Here is a 22641-nt window from a genome sequence, read left to right as displayed (position 1 = left end):
GGGCTGCCCGGTGATGTAAACTGGTGAACCCTCTCCCTCTGACATTACGTGACATCACATGATGTCGGAAGGGGCGGGGTCACCGGTTTACATCACCAGGTGGCCCCACCCTCAACTTTATAACAGCTGTCAATGCAGAAAGCCTGCAGTCAGCAGGAGCCTAACATGGAGGCAGAGTTTTTCATTTTTTTTTTCTCGGGTCAATCGGACGCTGTGATTGAAGATGAATGGACATTGTGGCAATGTTTTATTTTATTTTTTGTCCCAAATGTCCCAAATTCAAATTGTCTACTGTCATTTTTACCTTTTTTTGGTGAATGTGTAGGGGTACAATGTACCTGATACCCATTCACATGGGGGTGCGGGATCTGGGAGTCCCCTTGTTAAAGGGGGCTTATCGGAATCTGGAAGCCCGATTTAACAAGGAGATTCCCAGATCTCCATCACCACCGGGCAAGGGTTGTGGAGACGAGGCCCTTGTCCCCATCAACATGGGAGCAAGGCGCTTTGGGGGACCCCAAAGTACCCTTCCCATGTTGAGGGCATGTGGCCTGGCATGGTTCAGAAGGGGGATGTTCTCTTGTCCCCCCTTTTCCTGTGGCCTGCCAGGTTGCATGCTTGGATAAGAGTCTGGTATGGATTTTGGGGGGACCCCATGCCAATTTTTATTTTGGCTCAGGGTTCCCTTTAAATTCCATACCAGACCTGAAGGCCCTGGTATGGATTTTGAGGGGGACCTACGCCATTTTTTTTACATTTTGGTGCAGGGTTCCCCTTAATATTCATACCAGACCTGAAGGGCCTGGTATGGATTTTGGGGGGACCCCCACACATTTTTTTATTTTGGTGCAGTGTTCCCCTTATTATTCATACCAGACCCAAAGGACCTGGTAATGGACTGGGGGGGGGGGGGGTGACATTTTTTTCATCTCTATTGCCGGGATCCAACAATTGATTACAGCTGCAAGCAGTTTTAAATGACATTTTTTGCTTTCAAAATATCATTTTGCTGTGGTACTGTTCTAAACACTGGAAAGATGCGCTACTTTACAGGCATACCAAGGACACCCCAGGCACAATATTTAGAGGAATATTTCATTTTTATTGTTTCACTTTAAGCATTATTAAAATCTCTGTTCCTACAAAAGGGCGTTTTTAAAACTTTTTTTGCATTGATACATGTCCCCTGGGGCAGGACCCGGGTCCCCAAACACCATTTATGACAATCGTTTGCATATAAGCCTTTAAAATTAGCACTTTTGATGTTTCATGTTCGTGTCCCATAGACTTTAACGGCGCTCGCACAAATGTTTTGCCTGTTCGCAAGTTCTGGTGCGAACCAAACTGGGTTAGGGAATAGGGCTCATCCCTATTCTCAACACAGCAATAGCAATGTGTCCTTTACTGGCCTAGGAAAACATCCCTTTGCACCTCGCGTTGGGAAACTACCCAGAAAATATTGCATAGGAGGTACCTTACACCTCAATTGTTAGCTCATCGCTTCCTCCATAACCATTGAAACAGGTTCAACTTCCAACTCCTGTGTTAGCCCGCTTTAGAATTGGCAAAGATATGTGGCCCTACCAGATTAGATTCTTCACCACACAAGTTCAAACCATAGCCAAGTGTGCCCTGGCGAAAGCGTGGAAACAAAACTAGGCCGCCAAACTTCTCTCAGTTATAGCATTCTTAAAGCATTCAGTTATAGCATTCTTCTTTTGAGAGAATGTTTGCTTAACTACAAGGGAGAACATCTTTATTCCAACAGAATTGGGCATACTGGCTAACAGAAATAATACCGCTTTTTGATTGTGTCTTTATCCCAAACTACAGCCTTTATTTCTGATTATACTGCTAATGTTATACTTATGCTTTTTTTGGTGATCACATAGCATTATTGTACAATATACTGTATTACCTTTATTTGCTGTAAACCTTCAGTAAAATATATAATTTGAAAATGATAAATGATTTAGTAGTTAAAAAGTGATCTTGTGGAAAAAAAATGTTGAACATTTTTGGCGTGTTTTATTTATTCATTTTTAGTGAATCAAGCCCAAAATGTCATTGTAAAATAGCTTTGTTGTCGCTAGAGTGATCTGAATGTTTGGCCCTGGCACCAGACAGCTGGTTCAGTAACATTTGGCTAATGCTTTTTGGCAATATATTCATCAAACAAATTCACTATAAAGTACTAACATATTATAACCTGTCCAACCCACCAGTGGTGTCAAAGATGCACACATACAGTTAGGGGGACAAAAGTATTTGATCCCTGGCTAATTTTGTATGTTTGCCCACTGACAAAAAAAATCAGTCTATGATTTTAATGGTAGATTTATTTTAACAGCAAGAGACAGAATAACAACAAAAATATCCAGAAAAACGCATTTCATAAAAGTTATAAATTGATTTTAATTTTAATGAGTGAAATCACTATTTTATCCCCTATCAATCAGCCAGATTTCTAGCTCCCAGGTGTCTTCTATACAGGTAACAAGCAGAGATTAGGAGCACTCTCTTAAAGAGAGTGCTCCTAATCTCAGCTTGTTACCTGTATAAAAAGACACCTGTCCAAAGAAGCAATTAATCAGATTCCACTCTCTCTACCATGGCCAAGACCAAAGAGTGCTTCAAGGATGTCAGGGACAAGATTGTAGACCTACACAAGGCTGGAATGAGCTACAAGACTATTACCAAGCAGCTTGGTGAGAGGGTGACAACAGTTGGTGCGATTATTCTCAAATGGAAGAAACACAAAATAACTGTCAATCCCTCAGCCAGGGCATTGAAAATGGGTTGTGGATGGGTATTCCGGCATGACAATGACCCAAAACACACGGCCAAGGCAACAAAGGAGTGGCTCAAGAAGAAGCACATTAATGTCCTGGAGTGGCCTAGCCAGTCTTCAGACCTTAATACAATGGAAAATATGTGAAGGGAGCTGAAGGTTCGAGTTACCAAGCGTCAGACTCAAAAACCTTAACGACTTGGAGAGAATTTGCCAAGAGAAGTAGGACAAAATCCCTCCTGAGATGTGTGCAAACCTGGTGGCCAACTACAAGAAATGTCTGATCTCTGTGATTACCAACAAAGGTTTTGCCACCAAGTACTAAGTCAATTTTTGTGAAGAGGTCAAATACTTATTTCACTCAATGAAATGCAAATCAATTTATCACTTTTTAGAAATGCATTTTTCTGGATATTTTTGTTGTTATTCTGTCTCTCACTGTTGAAATAAACCTACCATTAAAATTATAGACTGATCATTTCTTTGTCAGTGGGCAAACATACAAAATCAGCAGGGATCAAATACTTTTTTCCCTCGCTGTAGGACATATGTACTATATTATAAACATACAGTACGTATATATAGGAAAATAATTTCTTAAAGACGCATACATTAAAAAAAATATACCGTGGAGGTATACATTCAGATGAATATTTAACCTTACAGGTATAGTGGTATAGTAAATAAGTTGCTGACAAGGGAACATCACACTGTTTTGTTTTTTGCTGTTTGATACACTGTGAAGTATCAAGACAATACAGATACTACGATTAGTTACATTAAAATATAAGTATCTTTTTATATTTGTTTGGAGTTCAGTTTTCAAGCAGTTTTAGCATCATGATACATTTTTCCACATTAACATACATGCTAACTAATGTGTAATTGTAATATTTGCATCCAGGGTTAGCATCTGCTGTATATACTGATGCAAAAAATCAATTCCCTGGATTTCCCATGTAAATTCTGATGCCTATGCTGTAGCCTATATACTGTGGGCTGTATGTATGCAGGTTGTCACACATAGATCAGCCTCTTGCTGTTGTTTCACGTCTTTTATAACTTGCTACACAGCTACAGTACAATGTAAAATGCTGAATTGTCACTAAATGGAGGGGTAGGGGGGCTGGGGGAACGTTTCCTCCTGCCTCTTAGCCTAGGCCAAATCACTTGTGTGGAGGGACTTGAAAGAAAAAAAAGTGCAGCTTTTTAAAGCGGAGGTCCACCCTAAAGTGGACCTCCGCTCATCGGAACCCTCCCCCCCTCCGGCGCCACAATTGGCACCTTTCAGGGGGGAGGGGGGTGCAGATACCTGTACAGTACAGGTATTCTGCACCCACTTCCGGGATAGCTCTCTGCGGAAAGGGGCGTATATTACGCCCCTTTCCGCAAGTGCCCGCCCCTTTCCGCAAGTGCCCCGCTGCCTGCTGGGAAACACACAGATCCCAGAGGCAGCGGGGACTGTCCTTATTGCGCAGCGCGATTCACGCATGCGCAGTAGGGAACCGGGAAATGAAGCCGAAAGGCTCCATTTCCTGATTCCCATACCCAAGATGGCGGCGGCAGAACCCGACATACGATCTACAGATCGGCTTCGGGTGCCGACATCGCGGGCGCACTGGACAGGTAAGTGTCACTATTTTAAAAGTCAGCAGCTGCAGTATTTGTAGCTGCTGGCTTTTAAAAAAAAAAAAAAAAAACGCGGAGTCCCGGTGGACTCCCGCTTTAAATATGGTGGCATATCAGGATTTAGAAATGTATTCATTCAGACTGATAGGTTTCCTTTGGTGTATTATTCAGAACAAGTCGTTATTCAACACATTTACACTTTTTTATACATTGTTCGTTAATAACCTAATCATCTCTGAATTGTCTTTATAAAAGCCTTTTACTTCTAGCGAAAACATACATGTGTAAATCAGTATGCTTAACTTCCTAATCATCCAGTCTTTCTCGCTTTATGACTAAGAATAAATAAGGAAATCATCCAAGCTCGTGGGATTTCTGTGCTAACATAAACATGGAAAAATTGTATCATTAAAACCTACTGGCTTTCAGCACATACAAGAAACCTTTGAATGCAAAAAAAATATATAATTTTGAGAAAATATTGGTATTCCCATCATCTGTGTCTGGTAAGATAATTATGCAGATACTGATCATGCTATATATCAAAATGAGTACTTCAAGTCTGAGCTGCCTCCTTTTGTAACTTCAAAAACATTAAACATTTAATATATTTAAAATATTGATTAAAAACAGTGATTGTAGAGGATGTGGAAACTACAAACTCACATATAGTTAATTTCTTGCTTGTGGCATATGCTAACAAGATTTCAAAATTCAGCTGTAACACATACCAATATACTGCTCTCTACAGTACACCCCACAATGGTTAGAATAGTAGTTAATACACTTGAATTGCAGTGCTGAGGTTCTGGATTCATTTGATACTAGGGGTACCATAATCATGGCATTTGTATGTTTTCCTTCTATTTTCTTGGGGTTTTTTCAGGTCCTTCAGCTTTGCCTTAGAATACAAAGCCTTACTAGCCTGTGAATCAACTTCCACTTACATTGAATCTGTCAAGATAGAAATATGGAAGATACCATTCCTGACCTCTCCTTTTGAAAATGTTGGTTTATTGGCTGACATGCTGATGCGTCAAAGCGTTCTGCTTCACTGATCTGAAACGAGCATAGAGAAAAGGAATTCTGACACCTTTCTGACACTCGTTTACAGTGAGTTCCAGGTGTTAGACCTAAAAAGTATAAATGTTAGACCCAGTCCGTCAACTAGCCATTTCTGTCATGATCGGATGGGATTGGCCACAAAGAGTGAGACTCATTTATTTTATGCACAAGCTCAAATACAAACATATATGAGAAACAGCAAGATTTTTTTTGCTAAGTTTTGAATAGTGGGAAAGAGTTAGAACATCTGTCATGTTTATACTGTTATCTGAAACATCACTGAGGAATTTGTCCTTAACAACTGACCTGATAACAAAATTCTCACCAAGACAGACAGTTATGGGATATCCCCAATAGGGAAACAGACATCAACTAACACTGGAGCAGAAGCAGATTTTAAAAACACTGCCCTAAACTTGCTTAAGTATGATCAGTCCAATGTTCCTTAGGTTGGCATTTACAAAATAAGATTCTATAATCCCAACACGTTTAGACAATAGAAATGCATAGAACAGTTTTGGCACATTTTTCATCTAAACAAGGCTATAAAGATGATTCTCATCGCATGTTGATTTTTAGAACATTGAATATTGCCTTAGCCCTGTTAGCAGTCAGTATTCTAGCTATTCAGTGTTTTACCATTATTTTGCTTGGGTAATTTGCTGGAAAATGACAAAAAGCAACCTAACAAATATAAACAGATTATAATTTTTAAGTAAGCAGAACATTGAATATTTATGGCGTTTTTTTTATAGTCGTCTTAGGAAATAATGGCCTCTATTTTTCATATTTGTATCAAGATAAAGTTGACAGTCTGTGATACCAATCCTAAGTTGCTAGGTCCAACATGGACATTTAAAAGCTGTACTATAGGATAGAACACATGAACACATGTCTCCAACAAGTTAAATACATTTGACTTTTTGTTTTCCTTTATATTCTCACCTCTGCAACCTTATACTACAGTCTTCATTTTTGTGGCATTAATAACACGTTAATCAGTGATTTCAGAATAGAAGCTATAGAGCTTAAATCGAATAACTGTATTTGTAATTAAAACCACGGTTCAAACCTCTGAAATAATTGGAATCTACAAAATCAGCTCTACTAATATTGAGCCACCACAATTTATGGGGTAAATATAGAATATGCGTAGATTCACAGATTTTCCCACAATTGGCTTTTACGGTGTTCAGATATATTTTTATTTATTTATAAGTTTAAAAATAAAAACTGACTGTTGAGTTTCCATATGACTTATTTTGGCATCAACAATTATCTAAATAAGTGTAAAATTGAATATGATAAGGAAGGTGTCTTTTAGTGAGGGCATTGCTAAAACACGTTTTTTGCCAATTTCCAGCAGCAGTAAATAGTACAGAAGCAAATGGAAAAAAAAAAAAAGGGTGTGTGCTGTGTAAAGTATATGTAATAGGGTCACATAAGGAGATGGCAGGCAGACTCCCTCTTGGACACAGGCTGTTTGATGTTGACAGATTTTTACTGCAGACCACTTAAAGCAAACACAGGTCAAGCAGCATCTGGTAATTAAAGAGGTGAATATACTAGAAGTAAATAGTGTTAGCAGACTCAGGAAAGAAATCCCATACAGCGTAACAGACATTTCACTCTGGGTGGACACATGTTACTTCACCTGGCCCTGATTCACAGGTACCCAGATTGGCAGTACTTTTGATTGCACAGCTTTAACACATAAAAGAAAAAAATCATTTTTTATCTCCTGCCAATTGCACATGTCTGCAAACTGCTTTGGTCACCATGTGATACCTTTAAAAATCTATTTAAGACCTTGGCTTCAAACTATAATGCTCAAGTGAAGAGCGTTTTTTACAGGTTTTTAAAGCTTTAAGCTAGCTTCAAGCAAATTTCATGAAGCCTTTGAAGCACTTTGAAGCACTTGCCCCGCCCCCCTCTGCCCGAAACTCAGATTCTGCGTGAAGTGTGTTGAGGTCCACAAGGACCTCAACACACTTTAGCCAAAGATTTACTGCATCTGTCTTCTGATGAGGAGAAGACTAGGCATAAGAAGAAGAGGTTGCTACAGAGCCCAAACTCCTACTTTATGGATGTTCAATGCCCAGGCTGCTATAAGATCACTACTGTATTCAGCCATGCACAGACGGATGTCCTTTGTGTAGGATGCTCGACAGTCCTGTGCCAGCTCATAGGTAGAAAAGCCAGGCTCACAGAAGGTTGTTCTTTCAGACAAAAGAAACACTAAATTATTCATCTTTGTTTCTGTGACATGCTGCCGCACCTTGCAGATTGCCCTTCAGGACTATGCATCTTATATTCTGCTCACACCACTTTCCTCACTGTGGTATAATACGTCTGTCTTGTTAGCTTTTGTAATTCAGGGAGATTTTTTGGAGTTGAAGTTTTGATTATGTGCAAACCATTTCTTAAATACATTAAACTGGCTATCACAGTGATTAGCCACTGTATCTTTTTCTCCTTGCTAGAGGAGAAGATTTGAAACAAAAGAAAAATTTGGTAAAAATAAATACAAATAAAAATAAAATGGCCAAATCAGTGTTTAATCTATGTCAATGTCAGGGCTATGGTTAGGCTTAAGATCAAAGGTCATGGCCAGGGTCAAAGACTTGAGGTGAAATGATCTGTATGGTTTTAGTAAGATAGAAAATTGTGTTTTTTAGTTTAGTATTAGTGTCAGTGTGTTTTAAGTAGGATAAAAAGTGAAATACTGATCATCATACAAGCAGCATACAAATATGTTTTATTGTTGAGATTGTCAAGAGTAAGATCATTTGTTTTGGATTGTTCTTTTGTGGTAGTTCATGGTAATTGTAAGAAATGTACAACTATAGCTAAAAAAAGCTGATTTTTGTTTACTATTTTGGGCCAGTTTTTCATTGACAATCAAAATAAAATATGGGGGTATTCATTACCCTTTACGACCAAATGAACACAAGTTTAGCAAGACTTGTGACCACTCATTACATTTAGAAGAAAAAAGGTTTAACCTTAAACTACGTAGAGGGTTCTTTACTGTAAGAGCGACAGGGATATGGAATTTCGTTCCACAGGTGGTGGTCTCAGCGGGGTTCATCGATAGTTTCAAGAAACTATTAGATAAGCACCTAAACGACCGCAATATACAGGGATATACAAGGTAATATTGACATATAATCACACACATAGGTTGGACTTGTGTCTTTTTTTTACCTTGCTTATTATGTAACTATGTAATACAATAAGTTATTTGCACAGTTTTATTACTAACATATGCCAAAGTTGCAAAACTGGTTTCAGGAGTTAAGATTTGTTTTACTTTCATCATGAAGGGGTTCATTTACTTTTTTATACTCAAACTGTATCTGTTGTCTAATACTGTAATTGTATGTAACAGTTACAGTATTAAACACATGAACACTGCCATCTGCAGGCTGAAGGTTTATTTTACCAATGAGGTTTACGGATGATCACCATAGCTGACAGTGGTCAAGTGATTGACAACCAGTCTGGATCTCCATTATTAGTGCTGACCACAGCTGTCAGCGACAGCTGGAGTTGAGAGCCAATCACTGTGCAAAGTATCAGCTGCTGGCTTTCAAAGAAAAGATATGTAATAATGTATCCCCCGAATAGGGCATAGGAGCTGGGGAATGTTACTATACACATACTACACAAAAGGGGTTAAACAAACTCTTAGCAGTCTTTCAAAAAGAATCCATTAGTGCTGAACTTGCTAAAACCATGGTAACAGCTTTTTTAAAGTGACAGCCAGCATTCTCATTAAAATCTGTTTTAACATAATAAAAACAGGAGCTGAGGAGTCTTAAAAGTTGCCAATGCTTTGAAAATCCCTTGCAAAAGTAGCCATGTATATACACTGCTCTACATGCTAGCAGGGCCAGGTTTTTCTAGAGTGCCATAGCAGCCAGGCACCCACTAGTCCTGTCCCTGTCCCTGCTCACCTTGTAAACTGTGACAGTGTAATATAACAATTAAAAACACATTGGGGGGGTTATTTATGGAAAATGGAACGTGCAAAATCTGTTACAGCTCTGCACAGAAACCAATCGACTTCTGGGTTTTATTGCCAATTGGCTCCATTCACAGTGGCACCAGATTCTGAGTGAAAGCGTTTTAGTAAACCTCCCTCATTGACTATATATATATATATATATATATATATATATTGTAAACGCTAGTGGCAGCCCGTCCAGTGGCCGTCCCCCCAAAGCTAGTCACCAAGAAAAGAAAATTTAAAAAAAGGTCCTTAAATTAAAAAAAAAAAAAAAAAAAAAGTCCTTTAAGTGCACTGTGTTTGGGCGCCAGACACAGTGCACTATGGGCAGTGTGACATCTATGCAATCACGTGATTGCAGGTGAGACACCATATTTACCTGGTTTTGGGAGTCCTTGTGGCGCAAAGCAGTCTGCCACAACACTCCCATTTACAATCATTCTCCTTGCTGTGGGGTTTAAATTTGACACTGCTGTAGGACATGGGCGGTGCTTTCCCCAGAACGGCGTCATTTCCGAATTCTGTGCCAGCGTGAACTCAGCTCCATGAATGAAGAAGCAAGGTAATGTGATCTGACACTCTGTCAGTGTCTTTCCAGCCATAAACAGCAGCACCTTGTACTGTATGTAGTCTTCTCATCCTGTGATTGGACTGAAGGTGGAGGGAGGGTGCCTTGCTTCTTCTCTGCCCCGGAATTAACCTCCAGTCATTCACCTGAAAATCGGCAGGATCATTTCATTACACATCCCCTGTATGTGTATACCATTAAGGGCACCCAGCACTGCCTGCCTATCTATCCATCTATCTATCTGCCTGCCTGCCTCTTTGTCTATCTATATTATCTGCATCTATCTGCCTGCCTGTTTGTCTATCTACCTATTTATCTATCTGTATCTGTCTCTGTATCTATCTACACCTATCTATCTGCCTGCCTGTTTGTCTATCTATCTACAGTATCTATCTGTCTGTAGGTCCTATCATGGGCAAGCGATGGGGTGGGGGGGGGGGGGGTCAGATATGGGGTTGGTTGGGGCTTTGTTTGCGCCCACCCACAACAACAAAAAATGGAGCATCAACTGCCCCTGGTACACACACTGGCCACTTTTAGGTACAACTGTTCAATTTTTTGGTAACACAAATTGCTAATCAGCCAATCCCACGGCAGCAGCTCAATGCATTTAGGCATCTTGACATGGTGAAGATGACTTGTTGAAATTCAAACCGAGCATCAGGATGGGGAAGAAAGGGGATTTAAGTGACTTTGAACTTGGCATGATTGTTGGTGCCAGACAGGCTGGTTTGAGTATTTCAAAAACTGCTGATCAAATGTAATTTTCACAGATAACCATCTCTAGGGTTTACATAGAATGGTCCAAAAAAAGAGAAAATATTCAGTGAGCGGCAGTTGTGTGGATGAAAATGCCTTGTGAATGTCAGAGGTCATAGGAGAATGGGCAGACTGGTTTGAGATGGTAGAAAGGCACCAGTAACTCACTGACTTAACTCACATATAAACCACTTGTTACAAGCAAAGTATGCAGAATACAATGCTTAACACATCAAACCTTTGAGCAGATGGGCTACAGCAGCAGAAGACCATACCAGTCGTCACTCCTGTCAACTAAGAACAGAAAACTGAGACTACAATTCACACAGGCTCACCACAATTGGACAATAAAAGATTGGAAAAGTGTTGCCTGGTCTGATCTGTTGCCTGGTCTGAGATTCAATTTCAGCTGCAACATTTAGATGGTAGGGTCAGAATTTGGCGTAAACAACATGAAAGCATGGATCCATCCTGCCTTGTATCAACGATTCAGGCTGGTCATGATGGTGTGGGGATCATTTCTTGGCACACTTTGGGCCCCCTTGGTACCAACTGATCATTGTTTAACCACTTGCTTACTGGGCACTTAAACCCCCCTCAGTCCCAGACCAATTTTCAGCTTTCAGCGCTGATGCACTTTGAATGACAATTGCACGGGCATACAACACTGTACCCAAATAAATTTTTTATAATTTTTTTCCCACAAATAGAGCTTTCTTTTGGTGGTATTTAATTACAGCTGGGAGTTTTATTTTTTGCTAAACAAACAAAAAAAGATGCAAAAAAAATCATGTTTAATAGTTTGTTATAAAATTTTGCAAACAGGTCATTTTTATCCTTCATTGAAGTGCGCTGATGAGGCGGCACTGATAGGCTGCACTGGTGGGCACTGATAGGCTGCATTGGTGGGCACTGATAGGCTGCATTGGTGGGCACTGATAGGCTGCATTGGTGGGCACTGATAGGCTGCACTGGTGGGCACTGATAGGCATAGTTAAGGCGGCACTAATAGGCACAGATAAGGCGGCACCGATGGGCACAGATAAGGCAACACTGATGGGCAAAGGTGGGCACAGATAAGATGGCACGGATGGGTGGCACAGATGGGTGGCACGGATGGGTGGCACTAAGGGGCACTGATAGGTACCACTGATAGATGGGACTGATGGGCACTGATAGGTGGCACTGATAGGTGGCTCTGATAGGTGGCACTGCTGGGCACTGATGGGCGGCACTGCTGGGCACGGATATGTGGCACTGGGGTGCAGCACCTTTGTTGAGGCAGATTGTGGGCACTGCTGGGTGGCACTGTGGGCACTGCTGGGTAGCACTGTGGGCACTGCTGGGTGGCACTGACATGGGGGGCACATTTTTTATTTATGTGGCAAAGCAGGGGGCAGGTGGGCACTGGCAGGGGGCAGGTGGGCACTGGCAGGGCTGGCCGTGATCGGGACTGATGTCCCGATCACGGCCGCCGGTGATCGGCTCTTTTTTTTTCTCCTCGCGCTGTCAGCACGAGGAAGAATAATAGCCGATTACCGTCTCCGTTATATCACATGATCAGCTGTCATTGGCTGACAGCTGATCACGTGATAAGGGGTCGGGATTGACCCCTTGCTCGGATCGGTGATCAGGCAAGTCTCATAGACTCGCCGATCACAGAGCGCGCCACGCGCGCCCCTCAGGCCGCTCGTGCATGGGACTACGTCAATAGACGTAGTCCCGGCAAACGAGATTCGCGCTGTAGCCGTCATTCAGCTATAGCGCGGGTCTCAACTGGTTAAATGGCACGGCCTACCTGAGTATTGTTGCTGACCATGTCCATCCCTTTATGACTACAGTGTACCCATCTTCTGATGGCTACTTCCAGCAGGATAATACACCATGTCACAAAGCTCAAATCATCTCACTACTGGTTTCTTGAACATGACAATGAGTTCACTGTACTCCAATGGCCTCCACAAATCTAAATCCAATAGAACACCTTTGGGATGTGATGTAATGGGAGATTTGCATCATGGATGTGCAGCAAATTTGCAGCAACTGTGTGATGTTATGTCAATATGGACCAAAATCTTAGAGGAATGTTTCCAACGTTGAATTTATGCCATGAAGAATTAAGACAGTTCTGAAGGCAAAATGGAGTCCAACTTGGTACTAAAATGGTCAGTGAGTGTATATACAGTATATACTGTATGTATATTGTATATGCACACAAACTTATATTATACACACACCTATATTATTATATAGTATATCCTGTAGACACAACCCTAACTGGCTGTGCGATAGGGCAGGCACATGAGAGGATGCAACGGCATGGTAAGCAACAGCCAGAGCATGTCAAACATCCCATTAACCTTTGTACATACTTCCAATTATTTTATTATTCAGGAACTGTTTTGCCGATTGCTATTCAAACCAAAAGACACAATGAGTTTTATTAAAGACCACAACCTACCTGCACTTCTAAGTCACCTTTATAAAACTAAAAAAAAAAAAAATATGAGTATTAAAATAGCAACCCTGACAATCTTGATTAAAGCGGTTATAAACCCGCTGATGTGTTTTGTTTTGTTTCCCACCTGCAAAGGAAAAGGCATAATGAGCTAGTATGCACCGCATCTGACCCGATCCACGCCGAGGGAGCTGACATGTTCCCTCTGCGTTTCTTCCGGGTATCGCAGCTCCGGCGCTGTGAGTGGCCGGAGTCACGATATCATCATTCCTGCCAGGCTTTCAGCCGAGAATCCCCTGTGCACATGCGCCGCTGCAGTCAGCGGTGCATTGTGAGGGGAATTTTTTTTTACCTACAGGTAAGCCTTATAATAGGCTTTCTTGTAGGTAAAAGTCCCAAAAATTACTATACAACCACTTTAATAATAACACTTATCATTATAGACAACCTCTTTTTACAGCAAGTGAATGTGAATTGGGGTGTGCTTTAAAGACACATTTAGCACTGGCTTATCAAAGGGAATATGGTATCAATGGTACAGTTTTTTTTAATCATATTTGATCAATATTTTTAAGATAAGGTTTGGTTGTTAGCCTCCTGTAGACATTAAATTGTTTCCCTATCTGGCTGAGATCAGGACATTCCTCTTAACAGCTAACTTAAGAGACCCTCATCTAACATCTAGGGGAGCCTAAAGCTGACTATAGACTGTATGAAATTATTCACTCAGTGGGTGGCCCTGCTAGCCTGCCCCATATAACAAAAGTTGATCAGATGACTAACTTTTGTTGAAGGAGCCTGCTGGAAACTTTTTTATGCAACCAGTACTTCATGTAATACAATAGCCGCAACAGGAACTTTGTTCATCCATTCCACGCTATATAGCAGTTTAGCGTTCAAGCTTAAAAAAATAAATAAATAATTCAGCCTAAAAGTACAACCTAAATACGCTTAGAATTCTTAGATTCAAGAATTAATATTCTGAATATGTATACTCCCAGAAGCAACATGAAAACCTTTTGCTATTCCGAATAATCAGTTAGTAAAACTGTAAAACGATAAAAGACCTCACAGTTAGTATTGCAGAGTTGTTCAACGGAAGTCCTGCTATTACTGTATTCACTATGGGCAGGCAGGCTATGGTTGCCACCTCATCCCTTTAAACCCGAACACATATGAATTATACAGGTTCTGTGGCTGATTAAGGTGGTAATTAAACTCACTTGTTGCCTAATCTGCATTTAATTAGCCTCAGAACCTGTGTAATTCAAAGGTGTTCGGGTTTAAAGGGATGAGGTGGCAACTCTAAGGCAGGCTCTGTATTGTAGGGCACAGCTCAGCTTATGGCATTGGCCCGATTCCTGTATGCCAGGATGACTATCTTCTGTGCGTGCACAGGAGTGACATAATTCCGCACTGTCCAATGAAGATGGCCGAAAATGGACACACAGAAGGTGATGCTGGCACAGGCGAGGGAATGGTAGAAGAACGGTGACTATAAGCTCCCTTTACTTTTGCTTTAAGATAAAAAATCTATAGGTAAACATAAGCAGTAAAGAGTAGAGTATATGATCTAGTGACCTAGAAGAAGAAGAAGAACGGAAGGCTGTCCGCTGAAATGTGTTTCGGCAGACTAAGTTGGCCAGACAGTCCGCCCGTGTGTACGCGGCTTTAGATTTGGTTAGAATTTAGAATGTAATAACCGTATGCATATAAATATATTTAATTTGATTTTATCTCATTAAAAATAGAGCTGTGATGAACATTTGCATGACTATTGTGGAAATAGTGCACAAATTTGACTTAATTTGTCTATAACATATTTTCAAGTCTGTGATGTGTATTTTGCTGGTGCATGTGAAAAACAGGAAAAATTGGCTCAGCCAGGTAGATTCCAAAAATCATGGCTGTACTAAGCGTACTGAGCACATAAAATAAGGTACCACAGTAACTTCTAAACAACTTTGTGTATCCAGGGGACATGATTTACTTGATAACTTACCTTTGTTTTTGGTTCAAGAATTTTGACTCCGTATATTGATATTTGTAGTTCCACCTTTGGAGTTTTCTGGCCTTCTGACTTTTTAATATGTCTTGCAAACTGAAACAGAATACAGTTCATCAAAATTTCCAAAGTGGTAAGGAAAAAGGCATTTACAGCATATTTTTGGTGAGCATATACATTAACTTAAACTATAGATGAAATGTTTACACATTTGTTGCATCAATTTCTGTATTACATAGATCCAATCTGACTGCCCAAAGCCATTCTCTTTTTATTTAGTGGATTTACATTCTTTCAATCGCATAGGTTCAGAATCACATGTAGGCATTAACTAGGGTGGTCTGAAAGCAAATTTAGTCTGTCCAGGAACATCCATTGCACTTGGGATTAATGGAAGGAACCAGGAAAGGCAAAATATAGGCCTATCAAGCTTCAGCTTTAAAGGCCACTGTATTTTTACTAGCTGTTAAAAAGTATTAGGAAGTGTAATGACACTGCGGCCATGTTTTTTTTTTTTAGAAAGCCAAATGTAGACAAGGGCAAAGACACTAAAATTCAAAAGTGCAGCGCTACCTCTCCAATCCAATGAGTGATTTGCAAATGATGGTGGAACCCCCTAATATAAAGTAAACCTAATATGCATCCTTAATGCCACAATATAACATGAATGATTGTAATTGATAATCCCACATTGCAATGAATATTCTACCCATATAATACAATATAACAATGATGGAAACTAATAAACATTACATTTTAATTTTGCATTTAATTTCACATTGTTAATGTACACAATGTAAGTGCAATAATGGTGGAAACCTGCTCAGACCAGAGTCTTTCTCTGTTTAACAGAATACATTATATAGTATATACCATATCCTGCATAACTGTGATGAAAACCTCTGAATTTGAAAGCTTTAACCAATAGTTAATATACAATAGTGCAATGGTGGTGGGAACCCCTCAAACCAAAAAGTCCTTCTCTATGTACACTTTTTAAATAGGTTTTTTGTTTTTTGCTTTTTTGTTTTCTCTTTACTTCCTTCAGCCTACTAATTAAGGGGAGTGGTTAATTGGGCACAGGTGCTTGAGGTCTATATAACTGTGTCGAGCACATGTGAAATTGCCAAACTGCTGGTTGGAGGATAAACAGTGGAGCCTTGAGTGGAGTGTGAGCAAGTATTGTTTTTTGACTGCTGGGTTGCATTTTTAGGTTCTTATTGGGGCTTTTCCTTGTAGCTTTTTAATACCCTTTTCTGACACTTTTTAAATAGTTTTTTTTTTCTCTTTACTTCCTTCAGCCTACTAATTAAGGGGAGTGTTTAATTGGGCACAGGTGCTTGAGGTCTATATAACTTTGTGTAGAACTCATTGTGAGCCTGATCATCTTGAGTCTGTGGGAACTCAGGAGGTTATAACAGGGGTCATAATACCTGTGTAGTGCGAGTACCTGAGTGTTGTCTGAGTAGTGTGTGTGGATCGTTAGTACTTGTGTATTATGGGTGCACGCTAGTCCATGAGTACCTGTGTACTGTCTTGTTGAGTATTAGTGTCAGGAAGCTAGTTGTTGTTAGGTAATTTGGACTGGGTATAATCTCTAATCCTCATTAAATTAATAGGTACGATGACCGGCGGGTGTGGAGAGGTGACTCGGTGTATATCTTGCAGCATGTATGTGTTCCTTGATCATCTGATTGAGGGCGAATACTGCTGTGCAAAATGTAAGCACATTGTTTCCCTGGAAGCCCAGGTTATGAATCTGGGGAAGCAACTGTCAGCACTGAGAGGACCCTCCACCCTAAATGAGAGCCAAGAATGTACACGACAGATGCCGGCAGGGGCCAGCACAGAGGTGGGTGGAGACAAAGAGGTGCAAGCACTAGCAAAGAGTAGATGCGTGACAGTTAGGAAGGGTAGAGGGGCAAGTGCCAGGGAGGCCGATCCAGGGCTGGAGCATCCCAATAAGTACGCTCCATTGAGTGACATTGGTGATCCCAGTCAGGCACCAGCACTGCTGGAGCTGAGGGATTCTCCTAGCTGCCAGGGCAAGAACTCCTCCAGTGAGAGTGGGGGGGGGGGGGGGAGCGAAGAGAAAGGAAAGACAGATTCTGGTGGTATAGGACTCGATTCTTAGAAGGACAGAGAGGGCAATCTGTAACAAAGACCTGAAGCGCCAAACTGTATGTTGTTTACCGGGTGCTGGGGTTCGGCACATCACGGATCTGGTGGGCAGATTACTGGGAAGGGCTGGGGAAGACCTAGCTGTCATGGTGCACGTTGGCACCAATGACAAAGTCAGAAGCAGATGGAGTGTCCTAAAGAATGATTTTAGGGACTTGGGAGCTAAATTGAGGAAAAGGACCTCCAAGGTAGTATTCTCAGGAATACTACTGGTACATCGAGCTACACCAGAAAGGCAGAGGGAGATTAGGCAAGTAAACAAGTGGCTGAAGAGTTGGTGTAGTAAGGAGGGGTTTGGGTTCCTAGAGGACTGGGACGACTACTTAGTCGATAACCAGTACTATAGAAGGGATGGACTGCACCTAAATGAGGAGGATCAGCTGGGATTAAGGATGGCCACAAAGTTAGACGGGTTTTTAAACTAGGCGATGGGGGGGAGGGTCCGGAGATAGAGATAGTCAGCGTGGAGCGTATAACAGAGGGGAATATTAGGGACATCCGTGGTAGGAAAACCAAAGCACATAAACCCAAGGTAAGTATAGTAGCAAGTCCTAGTTGTAATCTTGGAACACCCAAGAAGATAGTATGTGACCGGTCAAAATATATTAATGCATTAAAATGTTTGTTCACCAATGCCAGAAGTCTGCCAAGCAAAATAGGTGAGTTGGAAGCACTGGTGCATCAGGAGAGCTATGATGTAATCAGTATTGCTGAAACTTGGCTTCATTCCTCACATGACTGGGCTATTAATATTCCTGGCTATGCACTCTTTCGGAAAGACAGAGTAAAAAGGAAAAGTGGAGGGGTCTGTCTGTATGTGAGAAGTGACATCAAAGCGAATGAGAAAGAGGACCTGGTGGACGGAGAGTGTGATGAGTCTGAAGCATTATGGGTGGAACTGCATACAGATGTGCGTAGTTCAAAATTAATCATTGGAGTTTGTTATAGACCACCCAATGTTAATGAGGAGGTGGAGACTCTGCTCCTTGCACAGGTAGAAAGGGCTGCAAGGGCTGGGACAGTGATAATAATGGGGGATTTTAACTACCCAGAAATTGACTGAAGTAATGGCACTGCTGGGACAGTTAAAGGGCAAAAATTTATAAACCTATTACAGGACAATTTTATGGTCCAGCTTATTGAGGCCCCAACTAAGAATGATGCTCGGTTGGACCTGGTAATCTCAAACCATGCAGAGCGTATTACTAATGTTCAGATAAAGGAACACCTGGGTAGCAGTGACAATAACATGATTTCATTTGATGTTAGCTGTAAGCAAAAATCACATACGGGAAAGATAAAAACACTTAAATTCAAGAGAGCAAATTTTCCAAGGATGAGGGCTGCTCTCCAGGACCTAGACTGGGAGAGAATATTGGCATCAATGGGCACAGAACAGAAATGGGAATGCTTCTGAAAGACTGTTGATGATCTCACTGCAAATTATATTCCTATGGGCAATAAGTTTAAAAGGCTAAAAATAAAACCTGTGTGGCTCACGGCCAAAGTCAAAAAAGCTATAAACTATAAGAAAAGAGCTTTTAAAAAATATAAAAATTAAGGAACACTAGTGCCATTTAAATGTTACAAAGAATATAACAGAATATGTAAAAAGGAAATCAAGGATGCAAAAATTCTAAATGAAAGACAGATTGCAAAAGATAGTAGGACAAACCCCAAAAAATTCTTCAAATATATTAATAGTAAAAAGGTCAAGTCTGAGCATGTAGGCCCTTAATCTGGAGTGGGTGACTGGGGACAAAGAGAAGGCTAATTTATTAAATACTTTCTTCACCTCTGTGTATACAAAGGAGCATGGTGGAGCTCATGTCCATAATGGGGGTGGTAGTGACACAGCCCCAAATCTACAATGGCTCAAAAGTATTTTATGCCTATATTTAAAAAGGGAACAAAGTCTTTACCAAGTAACTATAGACCTGTTAGTTTAACTTCTATTGTTGGGAAGATACTGGAGAGATTAATAAAAGACCACATAGACGAGTTCTTGCAGGAAAAAAATTTTAAGCAACAGACAGCATGGATTCATGAAAGACAGAAGTTGTCAGACAAACCTGATTTCTTTCTATGAGGAGGTAAGTAAAACCTTGGACAGAGAAGTGACAGTGGACGTGATATATTTGGATTTTGCAAAAGCGTTCGATACAGTTCCGCACACATGGCTCATGTGTAAGGTAAACTCTACAGGTTTGGAAATATCAGTTTGTAAATGGATAGAAAACTGGCTAAAAGACAGAATTCAGAGAGTAGTGGTTAATAATTCTTACTCTGAATGGTCTAAGGTTATCAGTGGTGTACCCCAAGGTTCAGTGTCGGGACCCTTACTTTTTAATATCTTTATAAATGATATTGGGTCTGAGATCAAAAGTAACATTTCCGTCTTTGCAGATGACACCAAGCTATGCAGTGGAATAACGTCCTTACAGGATGTCGCCAATTTACAAGCCAACCTCAATGCTCTGTCTAATTGGGTGACTATGTGGCAGATGAGGTTTAATGTTGAGAAATGTAAAGTTATGCACTTGGGAGCTAAGAATATGCATGCATCATACATTTTAGGGGGAGTACAACTGGGGGGATCCATAGTGGAGAAGGATCTAGGGGTTTTGGTAGATCATAAGTTCAATAATAGCATGCAATGGCAAGCTGTGGTTTCCAAAGCGAGCAAAGTCCTTTCCTGTATTAAGAGAGGTATGGACTCCAGAGAGAGATATAATTTTGCCCCTGTTGAAACCATTAGTAAGACCTCATCTGGAATATGCAGTTCAGTTTTGGGCACCAGTTTTCAAAACGATATCGGGGAACTGGAGAAAGTGCAGAGAAGGACAAACAAAATGATAAGGTGGTTCTCGCCTGCTCAGTGGATTGCTTTAAGAAGGGCCTGGATTATTTCCTAAGTGTAATATAACTGGGTACTAACATTTATAGGCAAAGTGGATCCGGGGAAAATCCGATTGCCTCTCGGGGGATCAGGAAGGAAGTTTTTCCCCTGCTTTAGCAAATTGGATCATGCTCTGCTGGGGTTTTTTACCTTCCTCTGGATCAACTGTGGGTATAGAATTGGGTATATGGGATTGTATGATATTATTATTTTTATTTTATTATTTATTTATTTTTGTGGCTGAACTATATGGACTTGTGTCTTTTTTCAACCTAACTATGTAACTATGTGTAATTTAACAGTCAAAGATGTATTACATTAAATAAATAGTCCGATATAGATATATGATGGCACATGCATCCACGGTGAACCCCAACTTCAAGAACACCACGGGATCATCCCCTTCCACTTCCCAGAGTCTTATTCCATGGCTATGCAGTCTCAAAATCCTTCAACCCTCCTCCGCAGATACCAGCACTCCTAATGGAATCACCAGTCTCAGCATACAAGTTTGCTCAAAAAACAATAATAGATAGACCATAATAGAGATTTTTCCATATTGAAAAGCTTCAAAATGTATTAAAAGTATCAATAACCACTCACATTTTAACGTGCACTAAAATCTGTGCACATAGATATACTGTATAGCTTGCTTGGGCTAAAACCACACTGCCCCCGTTAGGAATTCAGGATATCAGCCACAGATTATACCACACTAAAGGGCATCGCTTCTTGTTCGGCGTGATGACGTCACAGATTCCGCATTCAACGCTGTTCGTTACCAGTCACATGACTTCTTTAAGGAGAAGGAGTCACCTCACTATTTAATGCTTAAATACCGGACTATATGTACTGAGTTTCTAAGATACAAGCACCATTTTTTTGAAGTTCAGCTACAATACCTGACTATGTGTACATTAGGTTACTAGAATACCAGTGCCATTTTTTTGGAGATAAAGTAAAACAACAGTTAAGGCTCCATTTTGTAGGTGTTCATTTCCCTCATCTAAAGCTGCTCAGTATATTTACTCTATTGCCATGGTAACCAGTGGCATTTTATTGCAAAAAGACTACTAGCTAACAGACTCCATTTAATTAGTGATTCTGCCCACATTAGAATGCCGGCCGTAGCATTTACTAAGTTAATGCCATATTGCCTTAAAAATTATATTCAGAGTAGGGTGAAAAATCTCTAAATACTGTAAATGCACAAAAATACTCAAAAGCTACATTTAAATAAAGCACTGCATCAGACAAATTCAATAATAAATTAAATATTTGTCTTGAAAATAGTTATTGATTTTTTTTTACACACTTTGATTAAAGTATTAATATCTGGAAGTATCAGGATCATGTTGTTATTTTTTATTTTTTTTTCTCATAGTTACACAGTCATATAGCAACATTGGGGGTGTGGTAACACTTACCTCTATACTGCAAGTAGTATGCTTGTGTGTGTAATATAGAACAGCGCAACAATAGTTTGTTATTTGGTTAATGCTTTATGTTGGAACACGGCTACAGTGTTAGCAGCAGCTCTTAGGCCAGGGGTGCTCTCTGATGTGGCATGCCACCTCCTGCTTTGCAGCGGTGGGTCGGCAAGCCCAGATTGTGGGTTCCCGACCCGTCATTCCAGAGCATCGGTGTGAAGAATGGAGCTGGCGCTAGAGGAAGCAGAGCTGATGTTTCCTGTATAGCGTCGGCTCCTGTCACAGGTGGAGTGATACCAAATGTACTCCACCTGTGACAAGAGTGATACAGGAAGCATTGGCTCTGCTCTCTACTGCAGCCACATGCTTCCTCTAGCTCTGGCTCCTGTCACACTGATGCTCAGGAATGGTGGGTCGGGAACCAACCAGCAGTATCCACCAGCATTACCAGCCTGGGAGGGCAGCCAACAGCAGCCATCAGCCATACCCACCTGGGGAACAGCAGCAGCCAGCGATACCTGCAGGACTCTTGAGGAAGAAGTGCAGATTAAGGTCAGTTGAGGTGCAGGTAAACCACAGTGCATCAGTGTGAAAGCAGCCTTAGGCCCCTTTCACATGTAGCGCTGGCTCCTAAAGAGCATGCGCTATGCTTTTTGAAAGTTAAGGTTACACCTGAACTGAAGTTTGGTTCAGGTACAATTGTTCTAAATTTGGACCTCAGCATCAGTCTGACTGGACTATAGGATATTCAGCCTGGCCACAGGGGGCACTGTCTCTTCTAGCAGGCATGGAACCACAGTCTTGTTGAGTGCTTTAAGTTTACTCTTTTGGAGCCCGCCCAGTG

At 40.8% G+C, this 22641-nt stretch overlaps 1 protein-coding gene and 1 pseudogene across 6 annotated transcripts in view; one reads left to right on the top strand and one right to left on the bottom strand.

Annotated features, from left to right (window-relative positions):
* Nucleotides 1-22641, bottom strand: part of GULP1 (GULP PTB domain containing engulfment adaptor 1) — a 1104299-nt gene that overhangs the window by 209533 nt on the left and 872125 nt on the right. For all 6 annotated transcript variants that reach the window (XM_077448663.1, XM_077448664.1, XM_077448666.1 and 3 more), the window contains one exon: nt 15285-15383. In XM_077448663.1, the coding sequence (XP_077304789.1) occupies nt 15285-15383 (99 nt within the window). The remainder of the gene's footprint in view (nt 1-15284; nt 15384-22641) is intronic.
* LOC143925465 (small ribosomal subunit protein eS27-like pseudogene) lies at nt 7486-7778 on the top strand (annotated as a pseudogene).

Source organism: Lithobates pipiens, unplaced genomic scaffold (assembly GCF_037356315.1).
Source record: "Lithobates pipiens isolate NorthernLeopardFrog02 unplaced genomic scaffold, aLitPip1_a1.2 Scaffold_22, whole genome shotgun sequence".
NCBI classification, from domain to species: Eukaryota; Metazoa; Chordata; class Amphibia; order Anura; family Ranidae; genus Lithobates; species Lithobates pipiens.
This window is presented reverse-complemented; position numbering and strand designations above follow the sequence as displayed.